This window comes from Delphinapterus leucas, chromosome 14 (assembly GCF_059928025.1).
Source record: "Delphinapterus leucas isolate spDelLeu-1000000601 "Yukka" chromosome 14, BTC_Dleu_Yukka2, whole genome shotgun sequence".
NCBI classification, from domain to species: Eukaryota; Metazoa; Chordata; class Mammalia; order Artiodactyla; family Monodontidae; genus Delphinapterus; species Delphinapterus leucas.
In genome coordinates this window covers 46,308,528-46,328,398 of record NC_143142.1, presented here as the reverse complement: position 1 = coordinate 46,328,398, position 19,871 = coordinate 46,308,528, and the positions used below count along the sequence as shown (strand labels likewise).

Here is a 19,871-nt window from a genome sequence, read left to right as displayed (position 1 = left end):
CCTCCCCCGTTGCGGAGCACAGGCTCCGGGTGCGCAGGCTCAGTGGCCATGGCTCACGGGTCTAGCTGCTCCGCGGCATGTGGGATCTTCCCGGACCGGGGCACGAACTCGTGTCCCCTACATCGGCAGGAGGACTCTCAACCACTGCGCCACCAGGGAAGTCCAACTAACGTTTATTGAATGTCAGCACTCGTCTAGTGCTTTATATGTAGTAACTCCTTAAGTACTTCTAAATCCATAATGTTATTGGCCCATTTTATGGAAGAGAAAACTGAGCCATAGATGGGTTAAATAACTTCTCTAAAATCTTAGAGCTAGTAAGTGATGGTACGAGATACCAATCCAGTCTAATTCCAGAGCCCACGGTCTTAACCCTAAATTATAATGCCTCTTGTATCATTCAGGATTTGATTGTATAATACCCAATATGATAACTTTTGTTGGAAAAAGGGTTACTTCAAAAGACAGTAATTAAAATTTTAGTTTCTGAATGTATATATAACTTCCAGTAGACGGGAAAAAATTAAATTGATTTCTTACCATCTATAGATAGAATTGTTCCTTGGTATTTTCCCCTAAGTATTTCATATTGTTGAACAGTAACTTTATTTCTCAAAATAATGATGCCTGTTTTTGAGTCAATAGCGATTAGGCCCGTTGGATTACTTCCCATTACATATCTGTATTTGAAAGACAATGGTACAAATTAATGTTAGCTATCTAAAAGCAGGGGGTAGAGAAAGAGAGATTTTGATTTTAAACCATGTTTCCAGCCAGTAATTGTAACTCCTGGATATAATTTTCAATTATTGGAGACTTTATTTTGGGGGGGGGCAGTTTCAGCTGTTTGAGGACATTCAGAAATGGATGAAGATTTAAATTTAAGAAAAAAGAATTACTGAGCAGCCACTTGTGATGGAATGTCTATTACATCTAGCCCACTTAGATTTACGAATAATCCTCTGACGCCTGCAGCCTCGTTTTCATTTGATTTTGGTAGCATCAGAACTGTCCTGGACAGCCCAGATGCTGCGACTTCCTGGGCTGCTGCTAATTCTAAACTATTCTCTTACCAAAGAAGTTACTTCTTCAGCAGCTTGGCTTTCATCCCTTCCCTATTTCCACTCCCCTCCCCACATACACAGTGAATATACAGGACTTCTTGTGGATTCCAAACTCTGTCCTTGTCTCGTGCCTCTATCCTATTCTCTATTCTCTTTCTCTTCTCATCTTTGACTTTGAAGTTTTCCTTCTCATTTATATGTTCGTTAGACAAACATTGGTTAGATAGCTCTCTGTGTCAGGCATTGTGCTAAACTCAGGAAATAGAACTTGGAAAGCAGTCAGATAGGGGTGTGGTCTTCCCTCAGTGAACTCACATCTGTGGAGTACAAGAGAGCTTATCAGTAATGGCGGTGCAGTGTGATAAGAGCTATAACTGAAATACTCACATGGAGTGAGAGGAACACACAGAAAGAACTTTTAAAACTCATTTGTGAGGTCTTTCCACTCCACCATTATTCCTGATCACAAGCACATTTGCAAAATACGTGTGCACATATACACACAGATTTTTATTGATCAAGTAGAAACACTCGGATACGTAGAGTTAAAAAAAAACTACACAGCTTAATTTTTCCTCGATGTAACCAATTTTTCATATCAACATTATCGTTGACCAATATTACGTGCTGATTAAAGAGAGAAAGTATCTGAAATGCGTTAACTAAATCTAATTGATTTCAATCTGGGCAAATTTGCAATGGTAAATTCAATCCATCAATTGAATCCAAAAATCAATCCATCAGATCTTCCAAGGGGGATAACCATGATATGTAGTAATCAGATAACTGGTCAATAAAATATATAAACACAGGAGCATCAAACTTTCCAGATAAAATATTTTCACATTTTAAACCTTCACATTTTTCCATCTTACATTTTGTGCAAATTTTTATATTTTCTTAAGTTAAACAGTCTAAATTAGGTAACAATTCCCCAATTAGTACGTTTGATGATTGAATTTCAAAAATAGTGACAAATATTTTAATTCAGATACTTTCTAAAAAGAACATATTTACTTAAGTTCAATATGTGGTGAAAATTAGTTGGAAAATGTCAGTCTTACCTAACAGTGGTTGAAGGTAGACCTGTGTCCAGATCAGTAGCTATAAAGTCTCCCAATTGATAGTTTTGTCCCATCTCACTAGTTACTACGAATGTCTTTGAACCTGGACGGAACACTGAGCCTTCAACTACGTTTAACACAGTCACAGAGACTGCAGTTGCTGTGAGTTTATTTTGAGACTTAATTGATTGATGAAATTCAACTTTATTTCTAACACCAAGACTAAGTTGAAGATTCTTCGTAGCTTCATAATCTAGGGCCTAGAAAATACATAGTGAAATAGTTTTACTATAAGGGGAAAAAACATTCTAGAGGAAAGAGATATTCTTTGATAATAGGCAAAAAAATGCTTACATCTTTTTCTTTAATTAAATATAAATACATATAAATACACACTCTGTTCTTTATATTCAATTCAATACAAACACATGAAAATACAGTAAGAAAAAGTCCAACTGTCTTAGATCTTTTGTTGAAAAAGTTGAAAATGTATGAGTTCTAATTGTCCACCAAACTAAAAAACTTAAAATAATACAGGTGGTCAAATCCATGCATTTTGTAATGCAAAGAGAGTTTATGTTAGATGCTATCATTTCAGGTTTCTCAGAAAATAGCTCTATTTATTAGGAAGAATGGGCCAAGTATATCATAGGTTCAATCATTTGACTGATTTTATCCATAAAGAACTATGTACAAGAAATTTTACAATGTATATGTGACTTCTTTCAATAAATCAAATAATAGAATGTAGTATATAAATAATAAAAAGAAATCCATATTTTATTCAACATATCCTGGAAAAATTCACTTTATATTATAAAATTATCAAGTAGTCATTTTCATTATGAAAGACGGTGTCAAAATCCACTACTCATAAAATCCACAACTATGCATTATGCCTATAAATACCAACTATATTTTTTAAAATTTTCATATAACAGTAGTTTAGATGACCATCGATTCACACACTGAGCTCTCTACTTAGCTAAAATTTTCAGTCTTTGCTCTAATATTAGCTTTATTTGCAACTCCAAGAATGACTATAAAATTATGTATACATATACATCACACACACATATTACATATATATATATATAATCCTAACAAAAGAATTAATATATGATGTCATGTCTGGGAGAAAAATGAACATTATTCCCATTTTACAGACAGAGATATTGAGGCCAGATAGATCAATTAATTTTCTAAAGTAATATCATAGTTTGGGGTGAAATAGATTAGGACTCAGTTTCCCCAGCAGGGAAACCTAGATAGTGTAGTGGAAAGAATGTGAACTTAATAGCTAGAGAAGCCTAGGTTTGAATGTCAGCTGTCCCACTTACTAGTGATGAGAACTGAGCAGGTTACAAACTCTCTCTGAACCTCAGTGTATTTATTTATAATGTGGGCATATAACCTATTTTACAGGGATGCTGTAGAGAATAAACTAAATCATCCGCACACTGCCTCAGTGAATGGAAGCTGTAGGCATGGTGACACTTTATGAAGACATATGAGACAAATGATCACACATTCCTATGGGGACAGAATTCCTTAGGAGTTTATTTCCCAGAGCAATTCTGAAGGAAGAAAACAGTTAAAAAGAGATTACATTTTACCATGAGGAATACATATTGCATGCATCACGTACAATCCATGCACAGCTATTGCAGATTTTAAAAAATAGACTGACAAGTCTTGTAGCACAGGGTGAAATCTTCACTATAAGCTCCCTAGGAGTCAGACATTTTTCCCCCTCGAATCTCAGAGAAAATTCTACTGCAGGTAAATGTGGTGGATCAGTAATGTAGAGGGGACACAGGAGAACTGTGTTGACTTGGACCAAATCTCTATGACTTGGACCAAGTCTCTAGTATACTTATGTCTGTAATAAGCCTGGGTCAGCTGCAGAAGTGAGATGAGAATGTGATAATCCTACAATTACAGTAATTTAATTTTAATTCTGTGAAAACACACTGGATGAACTAACAACTTTTAAATTATGTGATGAATAATAATTGATGTACAGTGTTGACAGGGACACTTTTTTTTAGGCAATGTTTAATCTGCTTCAAAAAATATTCTTCAAATGTGTAAAGCAAAACCTTAAGGATTAATTGTACTTTGTTGTAAGCATAAAATAAGATTTGTGTTTAAAAATGTATGATCTGTGAGGGAATATTGTATTGCTAGGAAAGAGTTTCAAGTAAAAGTTCAATGCCTGTCTTTATGAAATTATATAAGCAGAAAAACTCTATAAAAAAGCTCTATATCATGTATAATTCTAAAACACAGTAATTTTTATTCTTTCACCCACTCAAGTTTGTGAAATGTTAACATCATTTTAAGATTAACACTTTGAAAAAAACCAAGAAAACAAAATATTTAGGATAATTATTCCATACCTTAATAACCTTTAAAGTTCCCACATTTGTTCTTTCATTCATTTCTATTTCAAACCAATTTCCCTCATTTCCAGAGATAAAGAAAATGACTGCCATCCAGTTAGCTGAGAACTCCTCATCCAAATCAATTATTCTAATCTGGAGCAAATTTGAATTTAGAGCATTTTCTTCAATACTTATGGAATACTGAAACAAGAAGTAAAAAATTTTAGCACAAACTGTATGAGAAATAGAACTATATTAGTTTTATATAGAATGTTTATAGTTATTCATGATATAGGAAAGAGATCTATGTTTGTGGTCTCACTTTTCATTGTTCAAATAGGGGTTTTTTCATATGTATTATGTAGACAAACATGAGATGAAATATTTGTGTACATTTGGGTTGTGTATGACTAAAGATAACATGTACATATATAAATAGAATTGTTTGAACAAATTTTAGAAGGTAATGAACCTAAAGTTGTTGTTAAATTCAAGGACTAATACTTACTGATGACTGTTCCATGTATGGGATGTTATCGTTGACATCGAGGATTTTAATGCTGCATTCACACTCTGCTGCCATACCATCTGCCCCCCCATCGCGGTCTGAGCCTCTTACAACTAGAGAGTACTGGCCATATTGCTAAAAATACACACAACAAACAATACCACAGTTGATGTAGACAGTTTTTATTTTGTCTCATACAAGGATCTTTTAAAATGTTGGATCAACATTTACATAAATCTATGATGAAGATAGAGGTAACACAGAATATTGAAAATTCGAAAATCTCACATGAATCAATATGAAGTTGCCACTTCTATTCCCAAAAATTCTTATTCAGCATCATTTAAAAGAAGCAAAAATTTTAAAAGACATCATTCCTTATTATATGTTGAAAAAGTTTATAAAGGGTGAAGCAGAACAAAATGATCAGGAGGGGAGAGATTAAGATTTACTAAGAATTTATGGAATTAAAATTCTGTACCCCAAATTATCAACCCCTGAAGAATAAAGAGATAGCAAATGGTTTGCATTTTTTGGGGGGTGGCAGTACAGTTATTGATGATCTGTTTTCTTGATTCTACACAAAGGTACTTAAATTTTTAGAAGCTGGTAAAAGCCATGAAGCCTTTCCCAGACACATGCATATATGCATCCTCACTCAAAGTTGTGGATATAATTTTAGAGGATTCATAGTTAGAGACGTCTTGAGGGTTCTCCACAAATGCCAGGTTAAGACTATCTGCTCTGAGAAAAAGGGAGAGGGCTCAAATCAGTAAGATTGGAAATGAAAAAGGAGAAGCTATAAAGGACACCACAGAAATACAAAGGATCATTAGAGAAAACTACAAGCAACAGTATGCCAATAAAATGGATAACCTGGAAGAAATGGACAAATTCTTAGAAAGGTACAATCTCCCAAGACTAAACCAGGAAGAAATAGAAAATATGAACAGACCAATCACAAGTACTAAAATTGAAACTGTGATTAAAAAACTCCCAATGAACAAAAGTCTAGGACCAGATGCCTTTGCAGGCAAGTTCTATCAAACATTTAGAGAAGAGTTAACATGGATTTCTTCTTCTGAAACTATTCCAAAAAATTGCAGAGGAAGGAATACTCCCAAACTCATTCTATGAGGCCACCATCACCCTGATACCAAAATCAGACACAGATTCCACAAAAAAAGAAAACTACACGCCGATATCACTGATGAAAATAGATGCAAAAATCCTCAACAAAATACTAGCAAACAGAATCCAACAATACATTTAAAGGATCATACACCGTGATCAAGTGGGATTTGTCCCAGTGATGCAAGAATTTTTCAATATCCGCAAATCAATCAGTGTGATACACCACATCAACAAACTGAAGAATAAAAACCATATGATCATCTTAATAGATGCAGAAAAAGCTTTTGACAAAATTCAACATCCATTTATGATAAAAACTCCCCAGAAAGTGAGCATAGACGGAACCTACCTCAACATAATAAAGGCCATATATAGCAAACCCACAGCCAACATCGTTCTCAATGGTGAAAAACTGAAACCATTTCCACTAAGATGAGGAACAAGACAAGGTTGCCCACTCTCACCACGGTTATTCAACATAGTTTTGGAAGTTTTAGCCACAGCAATCAGAGAAGAAAAGGAAATAAAAGGAATCCAAATTAGAAAAGAAGAAGTAAAGCTGTCACTGTTTGCAGATGACATGATACTATACATAGAGAATCCTAAAGATGCTACCAGAAAACTACTAGAGCTAATCAATGAATTTGGTAAAGTAGCAGGATACAAAATTAATGCACAGAAATCTCTTGCATTCCTATACACTAATGATGAAAAATCTGAAAGTGAAATTAAAAAAACACTCCCATTTACCATTGCAAATATCTAGGAATAAAATATCTAGGAATAAACCTACCTAAGGAGACAAAAGACCTGTATGCAGAAAATTAAAAGACACTGATGAAAGAAATTAAAATAGATGGAGAGATATACCATGTTCTTGGATTGGAAGAATCAACATTGTGAAAATGACTATACTACCCAAAGCAATCTACAGATTCAATGCAATCCCTATCAAACTACCAATGGCATTTTTCACAGAACTAGAACAAAAAATTTCACAATGTGTATGGAAACACAAAAGACCCCGAATAGCCAAAGCATTCTTGAGAAAGAAAAACAGAGCTGGAGGAATCAGACTCCCTGACTTCAGACTATACCACAAAGCTACAGTAATCAAGACAGTATGGTACTGGCAAAAATACAGAAATATAGATCAATGGAACTGGATAGAAAGCTCAGAGATAAACCCACGTGCATATGGCTACCTTATCTTTGATAAAGGAGGCAAGAATATACAATGGAGAAAAGACAGCCTCTTTAATAAGCGGTGCTGGGAAAACTGGACAGCCACATGTAAAAGAATGAAATTAGAACACTCCCTAATACCATACACAAAAATAAACTCAAAATGGATTAAAGACCTAAATGTAAGGCCTGACACCATCAAACTCTTAGAGAACATAGGCAGAACACTCTATGACATAAATCACAGCAAAATCCTTTTGACCCACATCCTAGAGAAATGGAAATAAAAACAAAAATAAACAAATGGGACCTAATGAAACTTCAAAGCTTTTGCACAGCAAAGGAAACCATAAATAAGACGAAAAGACAACCTTCAGAATGGGAGAAAATATTTGCAAATGAAGCAACTGACAAAGGATTAATCTCCAAAACATACAAGCAACTCATGCAGCTCAATATCAAAAAAACAAACAATCCAATCCAAAAATGGGCAGAAGACCTAAATAGACATTTCTCCAAAGAAGATATACAGATTTCCAAAAGGCACATGAAAAGATGCTCAACATCGCTAATTATTAGAGAAAGGCAAATCAAAACTACAGTGAGATATCACCTCACACCAGCCAGAATGGCCATCATCAAAAATCTACAAACAGTAAATGCTGGAGAGGGTGTGGAGTAAAGGGAACCCTCTTACACTGTTGGTGGGAATGTAAATTGGTACAGCCACTCTGGAGAAAAGTATGGAGGTTCCTTTAGAAACTAAAAATAGAGCTACCATATGATCAGCAATCCCACTTCTGGGCATATATCTGGAGAAAAACATGGTTCGAAAGCATACATGCACCCCAATGTTCATTGCAGTACTGTTTACAATAGATGAAAGCAACCTAAATGTCCATCGACAGATGAATGGATAAAGAAGATGTGGTACATACATACAATGGATATTAGCCATTAAAAAGAATGAAATACTGCCAGTTGCAAGAACATGGATGTACCTGAAGATTATCATACTAAGTGAAGTAAGTCAGACAGAGAAAGACAATATCATATGATATCACTTATATGCAGAATCTAAAAAAAAAAGATACAAATGGACTTACTTACAAAGTGGAAACAGACTCACAGACTTAGAGAATGAACTTATGGTTACTGGTGGGGGAAGGGTGGGGGGACGGATAGATTGTGAGCTTGGGACTGACATGTACACACTGCTATGTTGAAAATAGATAACCAACAAGGACCTACTGTATAGCACAGGGAACTCTGCTCAATATTAGGTAACAACCTAAATGGGAAAATAATTTGAAAAAGAATAGATACATGTATATGTATAACTGAATCACCTTGCTATATACCTGAAGCTATCACAACACTATTAATAACTATACTCCAATAAAAAGTTTAAAAAATAATTAAAAAATAAAATAGTTAACCAACAAGAACATACTGTATAGCACAGGAAACACTGCTCAATATTCTGTAATAACCTAAATGGGAAAAGAATTTGAAAAAGAATAGATACATTTATACGTATAACTGAATCACTTTGCTGCACACCTGAAACTAACATAACATTGTTAATCAACTATAATCCAAAAAAAAATTAGAAAGAATAAAATATCTGCTCTGGTGGCTTGCCAGTGATTGCAGAGTTCCTTTACTTTTTAGAGCTCTTCACCATTACAACTCTTTTCATGTTAAAGGAAACCCACTGGGCCCTTTAAGAAAGTTTGAGAGAGAAATACCTAAATAGTCAATTTCTTCTTATGGTAATTTTCAAACAAGTAAAAAAGGACATAATGGTAACCTAGAAACTGATGGCATTTGGATCAATAAAGAGTGTTAAAATAATCTGATTTATCCTAAATCTAGGAATCATTAGCAGGGAGATGTCATTTTAAAATAACTATAATACTTAAAATGAAATTTAATTAAATATCAAATAGAAAATAAAACTTCCTCATTTATAACTCTAAAATATATGCACATCAGTTATATTCTATCCACATTAAAAAACGTAATGGAAAAAGTTGATATTTTAAAATTAAAACAAGGGACCACATGGCATTATAGAAACCATGCAATGCTGGTTCTAATTTGGTAACAATCAGTAATTATTTTTTTATTTGTAAATGAAAAGACTGGTCTGGATGTTACTTAATTCCTATCCATCATTCTGATTCTGTGATTCATTTCCCAAAGTACTCAGTGGGCTGTCAGTAGATGAGATATAGGAAGAGAAAAAAAAAAAGGGGTTCTCTTAAATGCGCCTAGGATATGCTGGCTCAAAGAAAGATAAACAAACAAATAAACAAAACAAAAAGGAAAGATAAACAAGTTTCTTAGCCTGTAAAAATTCTTGGAGCTTCTACCGTGTTCACACGCATTGTGACTCACCAAGATGGGAGACATAATAGCAATTGTTTCTTAAATTTATTTCATTATAGGACATACTTTTAAAAAAAAAAGGAGCTTTTGCCTCTACCTTGTGTGTATTTTTATGTACTCTCAGAATGTAGTTTTCTTACATTGAGACAAACGCTAAGTAAGATTAAATGAAAAATGAGTATAAAATCTATTTGAGGGATCCCTATTTTTTTCACCTCACAGATATTTATGTCATTACCATTATGTGAAAAGGTTATGTAATTAAAATTTTAAAGTACTGTTTTCTTTTTTTTCTTAGAACTCTTGCTTTTAGAATCAGTTCCTTTGAGACTACAGCTCACTCAAAGAAAAAAGAATTACCTCTCTGTCCAGAAAAGTATTCATTGTTCGAATTTCTGCAGTGTATCTGTTGATGATAAACATTGGTGAATCAGAAGGTTCTTGTCTTACGATCTTGAAGGCTATTTTTGAGTTCAAATTATTTGGTTCATCTGCATCAGTAGCATTGAGCATCATCACCAGTGTATCTAGAAATTAGGAGAAATTGATTGCAAATGGACAGTATAATATATATTGTTTTTCCCACAAGGTGTTAGGGTTAGTTGGTCCATATAATGGGCACTCTATCATTTTCCCTTTCTACCACTTCGACATACCAATATCTTAGCTCCTTTCTATACCTTTGTCTTGATAAAAAGATCACATTTTACCAGGGACCATAGACATTACTGATAGCTAGAAAACAAAGAAATATTTTCTTCTGCCTTTTCATTTCTTATTCTAGTATAATTCTTTTTTAAAAAGGCTGCTATGGTGAAACAAAATGATATAAGGCCAGACCAACTCATTCCCAACTATAGCACTTTCTAGCTATGTGATCTTGGCCTCAGTTTCCACATCTATAAACAGGGATGATAATAGTACCGTCCTCATTGAGTTCATGAAAGAATTAAACATCTATATGAAGAAAATTATGTGAAGTTCCTATTGAATAGTGCACATTCAATAAATATATATTATTGTTGTATTTTGCGTGGTCTCTAGTAAAATGCTAAGTAACTAGTAGGTTTAAAAAAATGCTTGTTTAATTACATACTTTGTCCTATCCCTCACTTTTTCCAATAATCTTATTAGCAGTTTTGATGAAGAACACTGGAGAATGTGAAAAGCTTCCAGCATTCATAAACTAGACTTCTCTACAATTAACTCTGTTCCAAGCACAATTGGCCTGTCTGTAGACACCAACTACCAGCTCCCATTTCTCTCTCCCTCAATCTCTGTGTGTGTATTCATTTCAGCATCATTTTTTAAATGTTTTCAGAGGCATTTAATTCATTAATCATGGTGCATTCATACAACGAAATCTCATGAAATTGTTAAAAGGAATGAATAAACATGTATTTCCTAATATGGAAATGTGTTCAAAATATATTTCAATAAAAACTCACATTGTGGATAAGTATGTAAAATATGGTCACATTTGTTTCTTCTTTGGAAACACGTTTATATATATTTACATGATTGTAGAAAGTATGTACCTAAGTAACTAGTGATGGTACTTGCCCCTGAAAAACGGTGCTAGGGAGAGCAAAGAACGCATTTCTATTGTGTTTTTACTCATATTTTGTGAATTTTTAAAACAAACATTCTTTTTTTCTTAAACATCTTTATCGGAGTATAATTGCTTTACAGTGTTGTGTTAGTTTCTGCTGTATAACAAAGTGAATCAGCTATATGCATATGTATATCCCCATATCCCCTCCCTCTTGTGTCTCTCTCCCATTTTCCTTATCCCATCCCTGTAGGTGGTTGCAAAGCACTGAGATGATCTCCCTGTGCCATGCAGCTGCTTCCCACTAGCTATCTATTTTACATTTGGTAGTGTATATATATCAATGCTACTCTCTCACTTCGTCCCAGCTTACCCTTCCCCTGCCCGTGTCCTCATTCTCTATGTCTGTGTCTTCATTCCTGTTCTTCCCCTAGGTTCATCAGAACCTTTTTTTTTTTAAGATTCTGTATATATGTGTTAGCATACGGTATTTGATTTTCTCTTTCTTACTTCACTCTGTATGACAGACTCTAGGTCCATCCACCTCATTACAAATAACTCAGTTTTGTTTCTTTTTATGGTTGAGTAATATTCCATTGTATACATGTGCCACATCTTCTTTATCCATTCATCTGTTGATGAACACTTAGGTTGCTTCCATGTCCTGGCTGTTGTAAATAGTCCTTCAATGAACATTGTGGTACATGACACTTTTTGAATTATGGTTTTCTCAGGGTATATGCCCAGTAGTGGGATTGCTGGGTCATATGGTAGTTCTATTTTTAGTTTTTTAAGGAACCTCCATACTGTTCTCCATAGTGGCTATATCAGTTTACATTCCCACCAACAATGCAAGAGGGTTCCCTTTTCTCCACACACTCTCAGCATTTATTATTTGTAGATTTTTTATGATGGTCATTCTGACTGGTGTGAGGTGATACCTCATTGTAGTTTTGATTTGCAATTCTCTAATGATTAGTGAGGTTGAATACCTTTTCATGTGTTTGTTGGCAATCTGTATACCTTCTTTGGAGAAATGTCTACTTAGGTCTTCTGCCCATTTTTGGATTAGGTTGTTTGTTTTTTTGATATTGAGCTGCATGAGCTGCTTGTATATTTTGGAGATTAATCCTTTGTCAGTTGCTTCATTTGCAAATATTTTCTCCCATTCTGAGGGTTGTCATTTTGTCTTGTTTATGGTTTCCTTTGCTGTGCAAAAGCTTTGAAGTTTCATTAGGTCCCATTTGTTTATTTTTGTTTTTATTTCCATTTCTCTAGGAGGTGGGTCAAAAAGGATCTTGCGGTGATTTATGTCATAGAGTATTCTGCCTATGTTTTCCTCTAAGAGTATTATAGCGTCTGGATTTACATTTAGGTCTTTAATCCATTTCGAGTTTATTATTGTGTATGGTGTAATGGAGTGTTCTAATTTCATTCTTTTCCACGTAGTTGTCCAGTTTTCCCAGCACCATTTATTGAAGAGGCAGTCTTTTCTCCATTGCATATCCTTGCCTCCTTTATCAAAGATAAGGTGATCATATGTGTGTGGGATTATCTCTGGGCTTTCTATCCTGTTCTTTTGATCTATATTTCTGTTTTTGTGCCAGTACCATACTGTCTTGATTACTATAGCTTTGTAGTATAGTCTGAAGTCCGGGAGCCTGATTCCTCCAGCTCCAGTTTTCTCTTTCAAGATTGTTTTGGCTATTCGGGGTCTTTTGTGTTTCCATACAAACTGTGCAATTTTTTGTTCTAGTTCTGTGAAAAATGCCATTGGTAGTTTGATAGGGATTGCATTGAATCTGTAGATTGCTTTGGGTAGTATAGTCATTTTCACAATAGTGATTCTTCCAATCCAGAAGCATGGTATATCGCTCCATCTGTTTATTTTATCTTTGATTTCTTTCATCACTGTTTTATAGTTTTCTGAATACAGGTCTTTTGCCTCCTTAGGTAAGTTTATTCCTAGGTATTTTATTCTTTTTGTTGAAATGGTAAATGGGAGTGTTTCCTTAATTTCTCTTTCTGATCTTTCATTGTTAGTGTATAGGAATGCAAGAGATTTCTGTGCATTAATTTTGTATCCTGCTACTCTACCAAATTGATTGATTAGCTCCAGTTGTTTTCTGGTAGCATCTTTAGGATTCTCTATGTATAGTATCATGTCATCTGCAAACAGTAACAGTTTTACTTCTTTTCCGATTTGGATTCCTTTTATTTCTTTTTCTTCTCTGATTGCTGTGGCTAAAACTTCCAAAACTATGTTGAATAACCGTGGTGAGAGTTGGCAACCTTTTCTTGTTCCTGATCTTAGGGGAAATGGTTTCAGTTTTTCACCATTGAGAACGATGCTGACTATGGGTTTGTCATATATGGCCTTAATTATGTTGAGGTAGGTTCCCTCTCTGCCTACTTTCTAGAGAGCTTTTATCATAAATGGGTGTTGAATTTTGTTAAAAGCTTTCTCTGCATCTATTGAGATGATCATATGGTTTTTCTCTTTCAATTTGTTAATATGGTGTATCACATTGACTGATTTGCATATATTAAAGAATCCTTGCATTCCTAGGATAAACCCCACTTGATCATGGTGTATGATCCTTTTAATGTGCTGTTGGATTCTGTTTGCTCGTATTTTGCTGAGGATTTTTGCATCTATGTTCATCAGTGATATTGACCTGTAGTTTTCTTTCTTTGTGACATCTTTGTCTGGTTTTGGTATCAGGGTGATGGTGGCCTCATAGAATGAGTTTGGGAGTGTTCCTCTCTCTGCTATATTTTGGAAGAGTTTGAGAAGGATAGGTGTTAGCTCTTCTCTAAATGTTTGATAGAATTCGCCTATGAAGCCATCTGGTCCTGGGCTTTTGTTTGTTGGAAGTTTTTTTTTTTTTTTTTTTTTTTTTTGCGGAACGTGTGCCTCTCACTGTTGTGGCCTCTCCCGTTGAGGAGCACAGGCTCCGGATGCACAGGCTCAGCGGCCATGGCTCACGGGCCTACCCGCTCCACGGCATGTGGGATCTTCCCGGACTGGGGCACAAACCCTTGTCCCCTGCATCGGCAGGCGGACTCTCAACCACTGCGCCACCAGGGAAGCCCTGGAAGATTTTTAATCACAGTTTCAATTTCAGTGCTTGTGATTGGACTGTTCATATTTTCTATTTCTTCCTGGTTCAGTCTCGGAAGGTTGTGCTTTTCTAAGGATTTGTCCATTTCTTCCAGGTTGTCTGTTTTATTGGCCTATAGTTGCTTGTAGTAATCTCTCATGATACTTTGTATTTCTGCAGTGTCAGTTGTTACTTCTCCCTTTTCATTTCTAATTCTGATGATTTGAGTCTTCTCCCTTTTTTTCTTGATGAGTCTGGCTAATGGTTTATCATTCTTATAGCAGCATTTTTTTAAGTTTAAACTGTGGGTATAGTATTTTAACGAATAGAATTAAAATGTAAGAATTATTTGAACTTACAAGAAGTTATACCACTTAACAGTTAAAAGTAACTATGGTATGTTGAAGTTTTGAATTCAAATGAGACATTATCTCTGCTGTTTTTTTAAATATATCTAGGACAATCTTCAATGGTACACTAGGCAGTTAATATACTATCCCACCCAAGTGACTGAATATTTGGCAGTTAAAATATTTCCTTTAACAGTAATCCATAAGGAAGCAATTGCACGTTTAGAATTTTAAAGCCCTTGTGTAAATACTGGTTCTAGTTTCTAGATTTTCTGGTGCCCCTCTACTATCATTCCTTGAGATGGTCAGCTTTAAATATATTGTACATGGAGGACCAAAGAGGATTAGGTTTGTAATACATTTCCAATACATAGTATCAGTGACTTGAGTAAAAACAAACAAAACCCATATTTATTAAATCATATATAAGAAGGGGCAACAATGCTTGTTTTGCATTTATTTGTTGTCAAAGAAAAGCTCTTTAAGATTATGGCTACCAAATAGCTAGTCTGGAAGTGATTTCTATGAGTGACTTTAGAGTCGTTAAAATTAAAAAAAAAAAAAAAAGGCAGTATAAATAGAAATGGATGAGATTCCCCTTCAAAGTAGTCAGGTTGGGAGGCTAAATTCTCCCAGTGCCTCTGTCACCATTGTGCAAAGTACTTTTGGATTTTTTCCTTAGGAATCTACTACAGAGCTGGTGTGTGAGAAAATGCTTCCTATTACTTTAGAGTTGCTCCTTGTGTATGACAGTTGGAGCTGCTTCCACAGTTGAAGGGAAAGCCATTATGGAGATTTCCTCATGCCTTCCTGTTCTACATGCTTTTCCAACCTTATCTTTTACATTCATGATGTAGTACCTTGACAGCGTTTAGCCTCTAGTTGTCTGGCTGTTAAGAATGATCTGGAAGCTAAAATAGTCTTGTTTACTTAATAAAGTAGACTACTTACTGGCATTAGAATTTTCTTCTATTTGTCCTAGAAACGTAGACATAGAAAATACCGGAGGGTTGTCATTTATATCCAAAACCCTGACTCTGAGCTCGAGAATTCTCTCTAAATCTTGACCCAGTGAATTCACAGCCCGACAATAGATCTAGGAGAGAAAAGAGGAATAATTACATGGTGCAACACATATTTATTAAGTGCTTGCTTTCTTTGAGCATTATGCTAGGCATTGTGGGAAACTAAAAGAACAGTAAGACATATTATTTCCTACTTGAAGGTAGATACAAGTAGTACTTATAATCAATAAGGGGAGGCAAACACTAACTCAAAATCCCATTTGAGAAAAGGTAACATGATAAGTTACACGAAGGAAGAACAAAATTACTGTGACTTCATAGGAGGATGTAATGATTGAGAGATCTTCCAAGAAAATTTCAACAGGTGGAACAGGGAATTGGCAGGGTGTTTCAAGCAAAGGGATTTACGTGAGGAAGGAAACGGAGTGGTGAAAACTCGTTGTTGGAATTAGGAATAGGGGTTATGGGACTTGAGAATGTGACAAAGGAGAGTCACACGGGGGCTTCAGAGAAATATAGCATTCATGGGATAGGTGTGGCTATGTGGGTGTTTATATTATTATTTGGTGTATGTAAGTGTAATGTATACTATTTTGCCTATGTGATATATTTCATATAAAATGCATTGTACATCAAGAAAAGCTAATAGGCTGGCATGTTGATTTAGAGTTTTCAGGGAAACATTGTGGGAGACAAGGCAGGAATACAGACTTGGAACAGAAGACTAAGGAATTAAAGTAGTTTGAGGCATATGGAAAAGCAGTATGAGTGAAAGCCTGCAAGCGTAGATTACTATTTGAAGGCATTTTGGAAAATTATGGGGTTTGAATAGAAGAGGTTACAAGGTCAAAGAAAGTTTTTTAAATGTCTTTAGTTTTATTTTTCAAGTATTAACATGTGTTGACCCTAATGATAGATGGAAATGGATTAGCAGCCAATGGAGCAAGCAGAAGAAAGATGAAAAAACAAAGTTGATTGATTAAGGTTCTTGGACAGGTAATTATGGGAAAATAGATAGCTTTTGGGATAAGCAGCTGAGAGGAAGAAGAAAATCGATCCCATTTTTGGATTTAATTCAGAACATTTCTGAACTGGAGGAGAGAGAATTAATTGTGGGAGTTTGTGATGAAGGGCCTCAGACTTTTTAATGAAGTTGGTCACAGGTCAGCTTCATAAAGTGGAAATGAGGTGGAGGGTTTGAAGTTTTGTCACAGCAACTGTAAAGAATAGAGTGAGATTCGTTAAGGGTGAATTAAAGTATCTCCAAGGCACATCCTAAGTTCAGATGAGCTTGAGCAATGTGATTTTATCATAAAGTATGTTCACTCAGGAAAGACTCCATCAGGAGCTCCAGAATCATCATTTGGCACTGGAGTTAAGAGGAACCGATATTCTCAACTGAATTAAAGTAAAAGAAGTTAGGTGCTTGCCCTTCCAAACAAACACTTTAGCTTGACACCGGGGACTGACCAGAGGTTAGCATTTTTGCTAAGGCAGTTAAGCAAACACTCCTTTCTCTCTTAATCTTTTGTTTCTTTTGGGTCATAAGATGCTCATGAAATAAGGGACAACCAAAAATGCCTAATATTGAGACTCTTGAAATCAAATCAAGTATGATCTGAGCTTAAGATAGTCCAAAAATAATATAGGCCTGAACATACATATTCACCCACTTACAATGAAAAAAGGGGTGACCTCTCGATCAACTATGGATGTTATATTAATTTCACCAGTTTTTTGATTAATAACAAAGATTCCGTAAGGTGGTTGATCAATTCCTACTCCGGAGATGCGGTATGTAACTTGCTGGTTTGCAGCACAATCTGAGTGAATCTGCAGAAAGAGCACAGGTGAAAACATACATTACAGGGAGCAAATCAAGAGTGCTATGTCAAGAGTGCAATTCTCAACTATCTTGAGAATTGTTGGATGTGAGTATCTGTTATCTTTTGAGAAATGCTGGAAATAGAGAATTCTTTTCCTAGATAAGAGGAATAATAACAGCTTTATATTTTCAATTGTAAATGACAACGTAATAAAAGAAATTCAATTTCTGTTTCTACCAAATTAGAAAAAAGTAAAATGTCACCCTAATAAATCTAAATCTATGCAGTCATCTTTCGTGCATTCATTCATTCAACATTTACAATGGATCGTATTATTTTTAGTCTCTGTGCTAACGTTGAGGCTAGAGTAGAGAGCTCCTTGCAGTCTTAAGGAGTTTACCAATATTATTACATAACTTTGATTTTTTGATTTAAAAAATTTTTTAATGTAAAGTTTTAGAAGAAAGTTTAAAGTAGATTTATGTAGGCGACAAGAGTTATCTGACTGTGTAGAAGATTTTAATTTTGAAAATGACGAGGATGTGAAACCAGGGCTCTCTTGGAAATAAAAAATTGTATGACTGTAAGCAATCTTATGGGGAAATCTCTGTGTAAATTTGTGTATATATGTGTATATATGTTTGTATGTGTGAATCTGTGTGTGTGGATATGTTTCCGTGTGTGTGTGTGCGCACATGTGTGTGAGCACGTGTGTGCAAAAGGAAGAAAAGGGAAAATAAAAGGAAAAGAGCATATGAAACAGGGTACATTGTGAATGTCCATAACAAAGCCAAAAGTAGGAATTCAATTCTAAGAAATTAGGAGGCAGAAGTAGCACACATTGAAATAGTTCCTGTGAATGTGCTGAGCATTAAATTCATTGTATAAATCACTATATTTTTTTCATCTAGAGTTTGGGGTGACATATGATCATGTATATTAATTTCACCAGTGTGGTGAGTCAATGTTTAACTGTTTACCCGAGTGCCTAAATTTCTTAATTTATACTTTTAATGGCTTCAATTTTCATAATCTGAATGGCTGCAGTTTTGTTCTGTATCATAATTTCTCAGTAAGATGTGTTCATAAAATATTTAAAAGATAGGTTCTTTTGAGAATTTAACTCCATCCATTCTGATTTTCGATTTTATGCTTTGGGGTTGATACTTACTTTGGCGATTGGGTTCCTCTTTGAGTTGTCCTCACCTTCACGGCAGGCTGCAGCGAACTTGATCCACTCACGTTTTTGCCTCCTGATGGAACGCCACTTGATGGTGCCATTTTTACTGTTATAATCTCTGACCTTGGGTGGGCAGGATAAAGTAATAGTATCTATTAACTTTTATTCATAATTCACATTCCACTGGAGCTTTTGGAGGATGGGGTAATTATAATGTCAGAAAGAGAGGATGTTTCATTGGGAAAATTGGTAATTTTGATAATCTATTAATTTTAGCATAACATTAACTTTACTTATAAGGATGAATTGTCTTTGGAAAATATGTTGCTTCTCCCAAACCATTTTTCTTATTTTTAATTTGGAAAAAATTAATTTGCTATATGTTACCTGGATTTGAAATTCACTGTTAACTTCCAGCACCACCTATAAAAAATAAGATAACCATAATTGATTTTTAATTGAATGCTTTGTAATTCATGCTATCTTACTGCTTAAAAAACAATTAAGCAATAGTCTTGTGGGTCATTAGCAGGTGAATCTAGTTTTATCTCTCAAGTTCTGATGACTATGCTAAGGATTCCTTTATGTTTGGTTTTTACCTTTCAATTTTGCTCTTCTTTTCATTACTTTTATTGTTAACCTCTTTTTCATTCTTAGCCTATGCAGATACTTGTAATCATATGAGCTAGGACATTTGAAGCTAGAACCCAGGGAGAATGAGAGTTGGGAACTCAGGACCTCTTAGTAAATCTTGTGCCTGAAGAGCTGGAGATACTTGGATGCTATTTAGTGATTCAACAGCATGTTATGACACTAAAATATTTGATGATAGTTTGGGGACCTGACTAGCCACAGATGGAAACAGAAAACAAAATTTGGAGTAAAGAAAGGATATAAAGCAGAAAATATCAGGAAAGCTTTGGAATATTTGCTTTTTCACTGTCCAATTCTAGATGGAAGATTTTCTAGTATTCTTGAAAATCTTAAGGTGATAAATCTTTAATTTGCTTTGAAATATGAGAATAAAAAGTTCTAAAATAAAAACAATTTTCTTTATGTAAAAATGAGTTCATATTTGATATTTTATTGTTGGCACTA

At 34.8% G+C, this 19,871-nt stretch overlaps 1 protein-coding gene across 1 annotated transcript in view; it reads right to left on the bottom strand.

Moving 5' to 3' along the window:
• Positions 1-19,871, bottom strand: part of DSG1 (desmoglein 1) — a 41,687-nt gene that overhangs the window by 12,816 nt on the left and 9,000 nt on the right. Inside the window, exons 2-10 of the mRNA XM_022586780.3 lie at positions 19,161-19,196; positions 18,765-18,896; positions 17,445-17,600; positions 15,694-15,838; positions 10,097-10,263; positions 5,024-5,158; positions 4,531-4,716; positions 2,129-2,388; positions 541-680 (exon numbers count right to left, since the gene is read on the bottom strand). Of these exons, the coding sequence (XP_022442488.1) occupies positions 541-680; positions 2,129-2,388; positions 4,531-4,716; positions 5,024-5,158; positions 10,097-10,263; positions 15,694-15,838; positions 17,445-17,600; positions 18,765-18,896; positions 19,161-19,196 (1,357 nt within the window). The remainder of the gene's footprint in view (positions 1-540; positions 681-2,128; positions 2,389-4,530; positions 4,717-5,023; positions 5,159-10,096; positions 10,264-15,693; positions 15,839-17,444; positions 17,601-18,764; positions 18,897-19,160; positions 19,197-19,871) is intronic.